We start from the raw sequence: 13,773 nt of genomic DNA, 5'->3' as shown, positions 1-13,773 counted from the left end.
ATCTACATCTACATCCATACTCCGCAAGCCACCTGACGGTGTGTGGCGGAGGGTACCCTGAGTACCTCTATCAGTTCTGCCTTCTATTCCAGTCTCGTATTGTTCTTGGAAAGAAGGATTGTCGGTGTGTGGGCTCTAATCTCTCTGATTTTATCCTCATGGTCTCTTCGCGAGATATACGTAGGAGGGAGCAATATACTGCTTGACTCTTCGGTGAAGGTATGTTCTCGAAACTTTAACAAAAGCCCGTACCGAGCTACTGAGCGTCTCTCCTGCAGAGTCTTCCACTGGAGTTTATCTATCATCTCCGTAACGCTTTCGCGATTACTAAATGATCCTGTAACAAAGCGCGCTGCTCTCCGTTGGATCTTCTCTATTTAAAACATTCCAGTAAGCTGTTATTTAGAGTTTTATTCCAGAGACATATGCATCTATACTAACAATCAATTATGAGTAGTGCTAATCTCTCCACACTGATAATTGTGGAAATTACTCTTATCACCAGTAATATTCTCAGACCAAGACCCAATCATAAAGCAATAGCAGCAGTCAATAATCCCGAGCATAACTTGCTCCTTCTTCTAGCACTTGTTGGCTGGTTTGTGGAAAGGGACCAAACAGCGTCATTGGTCCCACTAGCATTTGTAAAATGTTAGGAGAGTGGTAACTTTTGAGGTAATAGTCTCCGTAACATTACCAATACAAACAATCTTCCATTAGCAACTGTCACCAGTATTTATTGTTTTAGGGTTGCACCTATATTAAAGTTATGACAATTTTTTAATTAATTGTGTTGGTTTCTGTATTTGGAGTTCTGCTCTTTTCAGATGACAGCGTTGCTGTCATAAAAAAATGAAGTTTTATGTACCTACATGGCAAATCATTTATGGATATCAATTAATGGACTAGCATGCAGTCCTGATCTTAGTTTATGTTCAGTATTGTGTGTTGTTGATCTTTCTGCTTTTTATTTGTATTTATGTCATAGAGGAAAAATTGGTAGACATAGATGGGAAGAGTGAGGTTATATTAACCTTCCAGACAACGATCTTCTTCAAAGCTAACAAAGGAAGACACACATACAGCAAAATTGCACCGGCACAGAGACCCAAGGGGATACCTTGGTGGAAAATAGTGGTACAAATAGTAACCAGGGTTTGCAAAATTAACCATAATTAATGGTTTTATGATAGTGAAGTTTTAAATTTAATTGACATTTTTGCATGGAAAAGTAAATTTCCCTCTGAACTAAAAAGAAATACTGTACAAAGTAGCTATGTTATAAAATAAGTTTATTTTAGGATAAACTAGTATAACGTATAAGGGAAGTTGATGGTGTTTACTCACTGCCACTGCTTAAATTTTCAGCTGAAAAGGGAATCCGGTGCTCTGCCAAATGTTCGAATAACAGTTGTAGATAATTTTCAAGGTGAAGAAAACAAGATAATTTTACTGTCATTGGTACGGAGCAATGAAGACGCCAACATTGGTTTTCTGAAAGTTGAAAATAGAGTGTGTGTAGCTCTCTCACGAGCTAAAGAAGGCTTTTACATAATTGGTAAGTTCTGTTTTTTATAAAACATTTTACTCATTTGAACACCTGAAGAATGAATATTCAGTTTGCAAACATTCCCCCAGGCTTTGGGAGTTTGCAAGGTAGGAGATAATGGCAGAAGTAAAGTTGTGAGGGCAGGTCGTAAGCCAAGCTTGGACAGCTCAGTTGGTATAGCAAAGGTTCCAGATTCAAGTCCCAGTCTGACACTCAGTTGTAGTCTACCAGTAAGTTTCAGATCAGCCCACACTCCAGTGCAGAGTGAATATTCATTCTGAAAGCCATTATACAAGGGTAATCCAGATTTCATTGTAAGCTGTTTGGACTTCAACCGCATATGTAACAGCACACTGTCGAAGAAAATATTGGCCCCTATCCGATCTACGAGGGTAATCCCAAAAGTAAGGTCTCCTATTTTTTTATAAGTACGTAGACCTGTTTATTTCTACAGTGGTTTATATCAGTTTACAGCTTGAACATTTAGCTATTTTTTGACATAATCACCATTTCTGACGATGCATTTATGTAGATGCTGTGGCAGTTTGTGTATGCCAGTGTCTTACCAGCTCGCCACCATGCTGTTCAGAAAGTTATGAACCTCTTCTTTCACCTTGTCGTCGGAGCTGTATCGCTGGGACCACAGTTAACACTGTCAGGTACTGTGAGACTCTGAAAAAACTCAAACAGCAATTCAGAACCGGAGAAGAGGGATGTTGAGCAATGGCGTACACATTCTCCATGACAACGCTCGCCCACACATCGCTCGGCAAACCGTTTCTCTCCTGCAGCAGTTTCAGTGGAACATAATTACCCACCCACCCTATCATCCTGACTATGGCGGCGAGCTGGTATGACATGGACATACAAAAACTGCCACAGCGTCTACAAAAATGCATCGCAGAAATGGTGATTATGTTGAAAAATAGCTAAATGTTGAAGCTGTAAACTGATGTAAACCATTGTAGAAATAAACAGGTCTATATACTTATTTAATAATAGGAGACCTTACTTTTAGGATTACCCTTGTATGTTTAAACGGAGAGTAGAGTTGAATCCAAATTAGCTGATGCATTCTGGAGTAGTGGCTGATGAGGCAGTGTCCCACTTTGTTTTTGCACCTCTTAAATTCACTCTTGTTATCAAAATACTTTTAAGGGCTGTATGTATTGACAAGTAAGTGTCTGAATCCTAGGTCTCTGGAAGAGGCTTATTCTACAAGTGCAGTTATGAATTTTCTGCAGTATTCTTAGTGTGCTCTTCTGCTAAATGAATATTTTTTTGACCCTAGTTGCATTGCCACAGAAGATATGCAAAAAGGGGAGACCGAGTGAAAATATGCAATATCTGCCATCATTCCCATCTGTAGGTGAACACAACAGTCTGCAGAACTGAATTTACTGGTTAACTTACCCATTTTCTGGTGCTATTTCAGTTTATTATTCATTTAGATGCCAAAGAACCTCATGCACAGAGCTTCATTTAGTGTGCACCCATTAATCTCTACTTCTAGTTGCACCATGTCATTTTTATTTGTTTGGAAAGGCAAAATATGAGTTTTCATAAGACTAATGAATCAGTTGTATGGCTGTTCCATTATTTTCTTGCTCAAGTCTGGTAGTGACGTGTTTCTATCTATTGATATTCTTGTGTCATCAGTACACAATGGTTTGCAAATAGGCCTCTCATATCCCAGGCAGTTATTTGTGTGTGTGTGTGTGTGTGTGTTATATATATGAGAGAGAGAGAGAGAGAGAGAGAGAGAGTGTGTGTGTAGGATATCATATTTAAGCAAATGCAAGCATTGCCTGCATGGCGGACAGGGACCATTTTAAGTAATGTGTGGAACATGGCTGCAGTTCACATATTATTTTACCTGTGGATCAAAGATACAGTTCCTAGGTTTGGGATTAATACTTCATTTCTCAGGGAAAAGAGAGAGATGAGTTGGGGAAGATTAAAAGGAAGGACGTGTTGTTCAGACCCCAGAATGGGGAGACCCAGCTTCAGTGAGTCTGAGGAGAAAAAAAGATGAAAGGTTAGGTGTCGGACATAACAGGTCAGAGCTCTGAACAGCAGTTAGAACTGTTGGTTTCAAAAGCAAAGATGTGTATCACTTTTACTTTTACATGTTTAGTGGCAGTATTAAATGTCTCCCCTCCTGAAGGTAAATTGTGGCCAGAATATCATTATATTATTCCCACAGATTGAGGATGCCTGCATCTGTCAAGCAAAACCAGTCAAAATAAAACAAATAATACACAATCAGTGTCTGTGTTCAGTACGTTATGTATCATATTTAACATTTACTACTCATTACAAAAATTTTTGTTCATGTGGTATCATTTAATAATATAATATGTCTTTTTCTGTGTGTGGTGTGTGACTGGCTCCATACAAGGAGAATGCCTTTGCCATAAAATTATAGTTTCCCTATTGCAGTATTAAAATTTTTACAAGCCCAAACAAGAAAATAAATGTATACACAGTAGCGAATGCTGTATCTCTGATTTTGATGCACAGTTGTTAGGATAAATGTAGTAGTGTTCTTCTCAGTGGCAATCTGAATAATTAATGACTGCAGGTATAATGTTTTTCGTAATGATTAACACAAGATGACCTGGGATGAAATTCATAAGTAACCAATTGCTGACATAAAATTTAATTTATTCCATTGTAAATTCATATCATTATCTTAAAATATCTTTCTACATAAGATAATCAGAAAGTAGGTTAAATAGCCACATAAAAGAATGTGAGAATTAAAAGAGTCTTTTGAAAAAGGGGAAATGTTATTGTTGGCAAGAATAAGTTAAAATCTTGCAATAGCGGCACTCTACAAGAACCACTCAAAATTACTAAGAAAAGTTACGAAAAAAGCAGGGAACATTCACATCATGTCAGAAATCAGTAATTCTGATGCCAGTCTGTGTGGAATGTAGCAAAACAAGAAAGAGGACAATGGGCCACAGAACAGGGTAATTTCATTGTTTGTTCAAATGGAAGGCCTGTAAATGATCAATCGCAGGATAAATGATCAGTCACAGGTAACAGACATGTTTAATAATCATGTGTTAAATGTAGCACAAAAAATAGGGATATGCAGTTCAGGAGAAAAAAAGAAAAGTTTGTTAAAAAAGTGATTCGCGTAAAATCAATTAAATGTATGTCTCAGCCACGTCTCGTTCTGAAATTAAGTCACATATTCTCTCAAAAATAAAAGCTCATCTGGATTTGATAGAGTACTGAAGCAATGTTCTCATATAATGAATGCAGTCTCTTCTGAAATATGTTATGCATCACTCACACGGGATATTTCCCCAGAGATATTAAGATATGCTATTGTTATACCCCTTTAAATGAACATGATAGGAGAGATTCCTCAGTAAATTACAGATTGGATTTCAAGAGAGTTACTGAACAGAGAATCATATTTACATGTTCGTAAGAATTAAATAGTGAAATAACACCGCCTGTTATTTTCTGCGACCTATCTAAGGCATCTGACTCTATTAATCACAATATTCTCCCGGATAAACTGAGGTTACATGGAATCGACGGTATAGCCAACAAAGGAATAATGTCATATCTAATCAAAACAATGCAGAAAGTTGTACAATTCAGTCAATGAAAGCACGGCTGATTCTTCTGAAAGTGGAGAAATCATTTATGTGATAGTGTAGGGCTCAGTCTGGTTGATTACTGTATCGCATACCTGTCAACTATCTTCTGTCAAATGTAAAACAAGGAAAATAATTTCTTTTTACAAAAGGCACTAGTACTGTAATCAGTCCACACATACGTACAGCAATGTAAGAAATGTTAAACAATGTTTTTAAAAGTGTCATTGGTTTTCTGTAAATGGTCCCACTCTCAATTTTAAAAAGATGCGTCTTATTCAGTTCTGCACATATAGAGGTACTACACCAATGATATATGCAACACATGTTGAGGAATAATAACTAGAGTGGAAACGACTTAGTTCAGTTGCATTTGCACTTAGAATCATTGCATCTCTTGGGGAGAGACAAGTCAGTAACTTCGTGTATTTTACAATTTTGCAATCAATAATGTTATCTTGGACAGTGTTCTGAGGTAATTCATCTTTAAGAAAAAATCTTCAAAAGGAACAATGATGCACATAATTACAATACTAGAAGAAAAAATTACAATCATTATTCCACCTTAAGGTAGTCTTTAGCAGATAAAGGGGTGCACTGTGCTGCCACCAAAATTTTTTATCTCATACTCAATAATATAAAATGTGTGACAGAACAGCAATGTTAAACTTGAAAACAAATGGAGAAAGTTTCTTGCTGGCAGCTCCTCCTGATCCATAGAAGCTTTTTTGTGTGGGAATTATTGATTCACATCTGTACTTTAAAAAATAAAATCGAATAACATCTCTAAATGGTTGCTATGGTGCAATATTTGCATATGAATGTTTTGCATGAATTTAAAATTACTCATTCCACAAGTTGTGATCCATTTATACTGAGGCCAACTATGTAGTGTTCTGACCTGGTATAGTTTCAAACTTGTTTTGGACTTGGTTTCTTGGGTTGGATGTTAAGGAAGCCGCGTGCAGGTTTGCCTTTTACAGCACAAGAAAGTGGGTGCTCTGCAGAGGCTGTGAAATATTCAGTTCCGATTGCAGCTCCCCTGACAGCTGGCGGCACAGAAAACCAACTGACAGCTACGACATACATGAAACAATGCTTGCGTACAATACGCATGACACTTCACTGCACCGACGGAAAGTGCACTTCGTTGCCGCAGCAGCCCCTAGGCAAAAGTGGAGCACTGTCCAGGTAATAAGCTGGGAAGTGCACATTCCATCCTGATCTCATTGTGTGAGGTGACAGTGGTACTGCAACTGTCAGAGATGGTTCTGCGAGCTTCGGAGGCGGTTCTGTGACTCTTGGAAGTGGTTCTGCAGCAGAGGTAGGCGGTGCCAGTGTTTGAGCAGGAAGTTGCAGTCATGGACGGTTATAAGTGGGTTCCTCATGTGGAGTGTCAGCTGGTTTCACTCTATCAAATGACACTGCAGATGATTTTCCATTTAGTGTTCACCTTGTTGTTGCAAAATCTTTTGTGGGCCATTGTGCGGCAGTTGTAGTGCAGCTCTGATGCCGTCTGTTTGGAGCATGATGTGAGTGCAGGATGGTAAGTGACAATCTGCTTAGATAGCAGGAATGCCATGACTCGAAACTGGGAGAGGCCAATTTGATTTGATTTTAATAGGGAAGCTAAAACAGCTTAGACCTAACCCACCACTACCCGCACCAACTAAGTTTATTGTGCGGTATCGCTCCCTGTACGTGGGGTGTTTGAAAAGTCTGTGCAAAAATGAGAACTACTTAAGTGTTTGGGGTAAACCTTTTTTATTTTTCAACATAGTCTCCTTTTAGACTTATACATTTCACACCTTTGCCATCACAAGTTTGCCCCATACTTTCTGATCTACACTTTGTAGTGGAGCCAGTCTGGTGCTAAGGCGTAGTACTTCATTCAAAACATTCTCAGAATATTGTAATTTTCTTGTCCTCTCATCTGCTACAGACAAAAAATTATGTCCCCAAACATGTTAACACATTTATTACTGCTGTAAATTTATTCTCATACTGCTGTTTGCCACGAGGTTCCATTCTCTCCAGTGACCTGGCTATATTCATACAGAAGTCGCCTGGATGTTCCATATTGCATCTTCTACATTCTGTTTATGTTCATTAAGGTATTTGCACTTGGTTTAATCTACTTAATCTAAATTGTTGCAACAATTCCATTAATGATTCATTGATACCTTCCTCAATCATGTATATTGTATTTCGGCTCAACATATACTAACATATACTACCATATACTAGTGTTTAACCAGTGTCAGTGCTCTTTGTCATATGTACTCTTACACAGTCATTTACAAAAAAATATCAATACTTTTCTCTTTCTATTACATCCAACACTTAAAATCAGTGCAACTCACCAGATCGATAAGTAATTGTTGGAGCCTGCACTCGAACATTAGGCTGCAATGCAGTAATACAGGCAGCTGCTGCAGTGGGAGGTGACAGTGGCAGCAAAGACACCTGCTTTTAACGGAAGCAGCAGTGATGGTTGATGTAGTTGTGATAGGATAGCAATGGCAGCATCAGAGGCTACGACAGTGCACGTGGTAGTGACGACGTCAGGTGCAAACATTGTCTTCCTGCTTTCTTGTGCTTTATCCTTTCTACTCATTGTCCTAGTTAACAGCCACATGTGTAGTAATGCATTGATATGTAGTCCTGTCACAGAACAGATCCCACTTATGTGATATTCTGACCTGGTGTAATTTCAAACTTATGGTTTTGACTTCGTTTCTTGGCTTGGATGTTATGTTAAGATCATGTAGGTTCACCTTTTTCAGTACGACAGGGCAAAATTTGGAGAGAGAAATGCAGGCAGGGCAGAAATTAAAAAAAAAAAAAAAAAAAAAAAAAAAAAAAAAAAAAAAAAAAAAAAAAAAAAAAAATTATATAACCTCCCTCCTATCCCCCCCCCCCTCCAAGAGAGGGGGGGGGGAGGGGGGAATCTACAGTAAACTTGCCTGAAGAAGAAAGATTTCCTCTTATGTGGTATTTAAAGCAGCTGTCATCACTCTTCTCTCAAAAAAATAATCTTGAAGAAATTTCAGCAGGCATTGCAGCCTAGAATAAACCTCTAGTCGTCCACAGAGGTGTATTACAAAACATCAAACTCAAATAACCCTAATATTGCACTGCTGCTGAAGTCAACATAAATATTTATTTCATGCCAATTGCACAAAGGATGTACAAGGGGTGGACAAAATGTGGAAACACTAAAAGCACAGCATAACACATTATCATGCCTGATACAATATAGGAAACTCAGTGGCACTCAAATAGCTTCTAGTCATCTCAGTGCATATAAATACAAATCCTGTACGGCTTTCATGGGAAAATATTACCATTCTTCCCACAAAATGGTGACAAGTTCACTTAACGATGATGGAGATGGATATTGACCAGGCATTCTCCTCTCCAAAGTAGAAGACATCAGTGATATTGAGATCTGGTGACTGTGTGGCAGGCTAGATGACAGTTCATCCTTGTGCTCACTAAACCCTGGGCAGTGTGAGCTGTGTGAATAGGAAACCTATTGTCTTGAAACACAGCCCATGTTCAAATTCACTTAGCTCTGAATACCGCACTCACAACTGCACAGAACACTGCTCTGATTATGACTGACACTTTCAATACCTTGAGGACATTACATGGGTGCTGTTCATTGTTAAATACGACAGTGCAACCTGCAACTTTGGCCAGGATCTGCATTTATATTCAATCTTGCATTTCTTGTGGTGTTTCCATAATTTGGCCCAACCCCCTATTTTCACCAGTGGTGTGACACAGACTGATTTTCTTATTGAGTGACAAAAAGAAAATTTGCCAAACAATTAACAATTTTACATTAAATAATAGCTTGCATGAATTCTATAGAAGACGCGAGTGCCACGTAGTCGCGACAGTCATGGGCTCGCTATGTCAGGTGGTCAGATATAAGTGGTTTGGTGCACTCCAGCAATGCATTGTATATTGCCCTCATTCTCCTGAGATATGAAACAGAAATGTGATGGGTGCTTCTGAGGTAACATATACGTAAACAAATCCAATAATGAAGACAACAGTACACATGCTATCCGGTCCATAAAAGCATCCCCAACTAGACAGAGAGATGAACCATACATTCAGTCAGCTATGAGAGTAAGCTGGTGTCTGCATAAATATTGGACACTGTACACGCCATTATAATTAATCCTACAAATGATCCTTGGAACATTAAACAAGCAAATTAACTAACTAAGAATGGAAGATCTTGACAAGATCACAGAACATGCCCACTGGGTAATTTTTGTGCCAAATTCTACATCTACTGAGATTGGTGGGAGATAGTATATTGATTTTTCTGGAATGTCTACCTTACAGAAGCCAAACTGAACTGCTGTTAAAAAGATTAGTGTCAGAACGGTAGTTCGGTATAATGTTGGCTATCACTCCTTTTATAAATTGGTGTTACTAATGCTTATTTCAGACTTTAGGAATTACACAGTGACTTATTTTATTTAATTATTACGAAGGTAACTCGTAGGGACACTATCAAGTCAGCACATTGTTTTATTACAATGGTTGAAATGCCATAATAACAAGAAGAGTAATTGCTGTACATTGGCCTTATGATTTTTGTGATATCTCTGACTAGCTAACTTGCCAAAATTTGATGTCCTTTGATGTAGAATACAATTCCTGAGTCTCAGTAAATTTAATGGTGCTGCAATCAGTTATCAGTTTTTATCTCTTAGTTTTTAACTATTGTTAAGAAGAATTCATTGAGGTTAGTGGGGACTGATTGCAAACTAACATCACATATCAATACTACTTTCATCTGGGAGTTTGAGTATCATTTGCCATACTTAATTTATTCATTCCATGCTTCATAACACTCCAAATTATCTGTGCTTTGTTCTTAAAATTTTGAATTTTTTCTGCATATTGCATGTTTTCTGCCCTTTTTTTAGGCTTCTGGACCTCAAATCAGTAAAAACGGAATCCTTGTAGGATCACTTTATTGTCCATCTGTCTGTCTGTCCAATTGTAAAAAACTTTTTTTTCTCAGGAACTGGTTGGCAAATCATGTTGAAATTTCAACAGTGTAGGGAAAGATAGACTGCTACTTACTGTAACCAAAAGAAATGGCCATTTACGTCACATATTTTGATACTCTCAGAATGACTCATTAAAACCTATAGGATACTTGCCGTTGATGTAAAATTATGAAATTCTGCAAGAAGTAAGGTTTCACAATACAAGAATGGAAAAAATCAGAAAAGTGTTAATCTGTAAGTATACCCCACCAGAAAGATATTTTTTTTGGTCCTGTGTCAGACTTGAAATTGAAATATTCGCGGAAGTCTTGGAAACCCTGGGACCAATTTCTTTCCAGTATGAATGTTGACAACAGGCAAAAATTGTCAAGATTCTAAATTTCCAGAATGATGAACTGTCTTTATACATAATTATATTTGTATGGAACCATCAGTGTGTTAGTCCTACATGCACCTGGCCAATTTTTTTGACATGGTGAATGTTTATGAAATACTGCTTGTAGTGTACCAATCCCAAAGAAAGCAGGTGTTGACAGATGTAAAATTACCGAACTATCAGTTTACTAAGTCACAGCTGCAAAATACTAACATGAATTTTTTACAGACGAATGGAAAACCTGTTAGAAGCTGACCTCGGGGAAGATCAGTTTGGATTCCATAGAAATGTTGGAACACATATGGCAATACTGACCCTATGACTTATCTTAGAAGATAGGTTAAGGAAAGGCAAACCCATGTTTCTAGAATTTGTGGACTTAGAGAAAGCTCTTGACAATGTTGACTGGAATACTCTCTTTCAAATTCTGAAGGTGGCAGGGGTAAAATACAGGGAGTGAAAGGCTATTTACAATTTGTACAGAAACCAGATGGCAGTTCTAAAAGTCGAGGGGCATGAAAGGGAAGCAGTGGTTGGGAAAGGAGTGAGACAGGGTTGTAGCCTATCCCCGATGTTATTCAATCTATATATTGAGCAAGCAGTAAAGGAAACAAAAGAAAAATTCGGAGTAGGACTTAAAATCCACGGAGAAGAAATAAAAACTTTGAGGTTCACCGATGACATTGTAATTCTGTCAGAGATGGCGAATGACCTGGAAGAGCAGTTGAACAGAATGGACATTGTCTTGAAAGGAGGATATAAGATGAACATCAACAATAGCAAAGTGAGGATAATGGAATGTGGTCGAATTAAATCAGGCGATGCTGAGGGAATTAGATTAGGAAATGAGACACTTGAAGTAGTAAAGGAGTTTTGCTATTTGGGGAGCAAAATAACTGATGATGGTCGAAGTAGAGAGGATATAAAATGTAGACTGGCAATGGTAAGGAAAACGTTTCTGAAGAAGAGAAATTTGTTAACATCGAGTGTAGATTTAAATGTCAGGAATTCGTTTCTGAAAGTATTTGAGTTGAGTGTAGCCACGTATGGAAGTGAAACATGGAAGATAAATAGTTTAGACAAGAAGAGAATAGAAGCTTTCAAAATGTGGTGCTACAGAAAACACCTGAAGATTAGATGGCTAGACCACTTGAACTACTGAGAAGGTATTGAATAGAATTGGGGAGAAGAGAAATTTGTGGCACAACTTGACTAGAAGAAAGGATTAGTTGGTAGGACATGTTCTGAGGCATCAAGGGATCACCAGTTTAGTATTGGAGGGCAGCATGGAGGGTAAAAATCATAGAGGGGCACCAAAAACTGAATACACCAAGCAGATTCAGAAGGATGTAGGTTGCAGTAGGTACTGGGAGATGAAGAAGCTTGCACAGGAGTAACATGGAGAGCTGCATCAAACCAGTCTCTGGACTGAAGACCAAAACAACAACAGTGCACCTTTGAGTCTTGGTAAGAGCTAGCCCTCAGTGTTAAATAAAGGTCTCTTTTTCCACGGGCACATGAGACTTGGATCCCAAATGTTATACATGTATTATTTTCTTATACCCTGCAATGAAACTTGGGTTCAGTGTGTTGTAGAAATATTTTTAGTAATCGAATTTTCATTTGTTATATGTCTGTAGTAAAGTTTTTACCTTAATTTGTGCTATAAATTCTCTCTGAATGGTGTATCTGAATACGTATTTGTGATTATGTGAAACTACTTTCACCTCTTTAGATAAACCTGATTATTGGGGCGGCTTCATTGCTGCTATTTAACCATCAAGGGCAGAAACACTAGGACATTAGAAATAAATTTGCTAGTCTTGTTGCCCTGTGTTCTTCTGTACTTGTTGGAAATGTTATAGTGTGGAACAAACCAAAGATGGACATAAGTAGCTCTGTTAGTCGGGGTGTCGATTCTCCTGTAAAATGTGGATTTCTCAAGAAATTTACATTTTACCTGGTAAAATCTGCGTAATCTCAGGGAATTTCAGGATATTCTGTGTTTTTATTCTAGCATTGGAATTTTTTTTTTATTGAGTCTTTATAAATCACAAATTTTAAACTACCTAATATTTCAAAGTTTGTTAATTATGTGAATATTATTTCATATAAATTATCAGTGTTTAAAAACTGTGATGTTCTCAGCCAAGAGGAAAGAGAAAAGTTGTTGTTGTGTAATAACCCCGCTCCCCAATCCCCCTCTCCGCTAATCATTAGTTATCAGGAACTTCTTATTTTGCATCAGAACAAAACTTTGTTTTTCTGAATGTTTTCTGGCCTCAATATTTATATTTCTGGATGTCAGCAGCCATTTCATTTCTCAAAAAAAGAAAGTAAATAAGCTCTGTGTCCAGGTCCTGGTGGCCCAAGAGATTTTGACCAGCTGCTGTGTCATCCTCTCCCATCCAGTGTCATTCAGATGCAGTATTCCACTATTTGAGGGGCATGTTGTCAGCATAGCACTCTTCCAGCCATGTTGCTGACTTACCAGACCTTGGAACCTCTACTTCTCATCAAGTGGCTCCTCAGATGGCATCGCAAGGCTGATTGCAACCCGTATGTCCTTCCATCAAGGAAAAATCCTTGGCAGTACCTGGAATCGAACTTGGGTCCTCTGCACGGTAGCCATCTAAGCTGAGAACTCAGCTATGGAGCTGGACTATTTATTTTTATAAAAAAACTCCTCCTCCTTGTTAAAATCTGTGCTATTGTATATATCTTTCATCTTTCTTCATTACCTGCTCTGCTCCAGAAACAAAATATTTACCAACCTCTTCAAGAGTCTCTAGATCAAATTTGACATTTAACTGTCCAGCGTGTCTGCCTACGCAAACCATTACTTTTTTGTTTGTTTATATTTGCTGTAACTGTCATATAACTTATTCTATTTCATTAACCACTCAACTCGAATTCGTATTCACTTTCGGCAGCTGGTACTGTGTACTCAGCAAACCATATCACGCAGCCTTTCTGTCCATGACAAACAACATGACAAACATTGATGTAATTCATCAATATATAAATTAAATATCAGTGATGAAAATGAGCAATGCTGCCACATACCTTTCCTCTCCCCATTGCACCCCCTTCAGATTTAGTGGTAAGAGGGCCCAAGGGACAAACCATCAAAAAGTGAACATAGATTAAGCATGAAAACAGGAAGACAATGTACTGAACTGAACT

The 13,773-nt window shown here is 38.0% G+C and overlaps 1 protein-coding gene across 1 annotated transcript in view; it reads left to right on the top strand.

The window, feature by feature from the left end:
* Positions 1-13,773, top strand: part of LOC124777816 (NFX1-type zinc finger-containing protein 1-like) — a 279,974-nt gene that overhangs the window by 148,405 nt on the left and 117,796 nt on the right. The window contains exon 7 of the mRNA XM_047253337.1: positions 1,369-1,558. Coding sequence (XP_047109293.1) covers positions 1,369-1,558 — 190 coding nt within the window. The remainder of the gene's footprint in view (positions 1-1,368; positions 1,559-13,773) is intronic.

Source organism: Schistocerca piceifrons, chromosome 2 (assembly GCF_021461385.2).
Source record: "Schistocerca piceifrons isolate TAMUIC-IGC-003096 chromosome 2, iqSchPice1.1, whole genome shotgun sequence".
Taxonomy (NCBI): Eukaryota; Metazoa; Arthropoda; class Insecta; order Orthoptera; family Acrididae; genus Schistocerca; species Schistocerca piceifrons.
The sequence above is the reverse complement of the archived record's forward strand: the minus strand, read 5'-3'. Positions and strand labels throughout refer to the sequence as shown.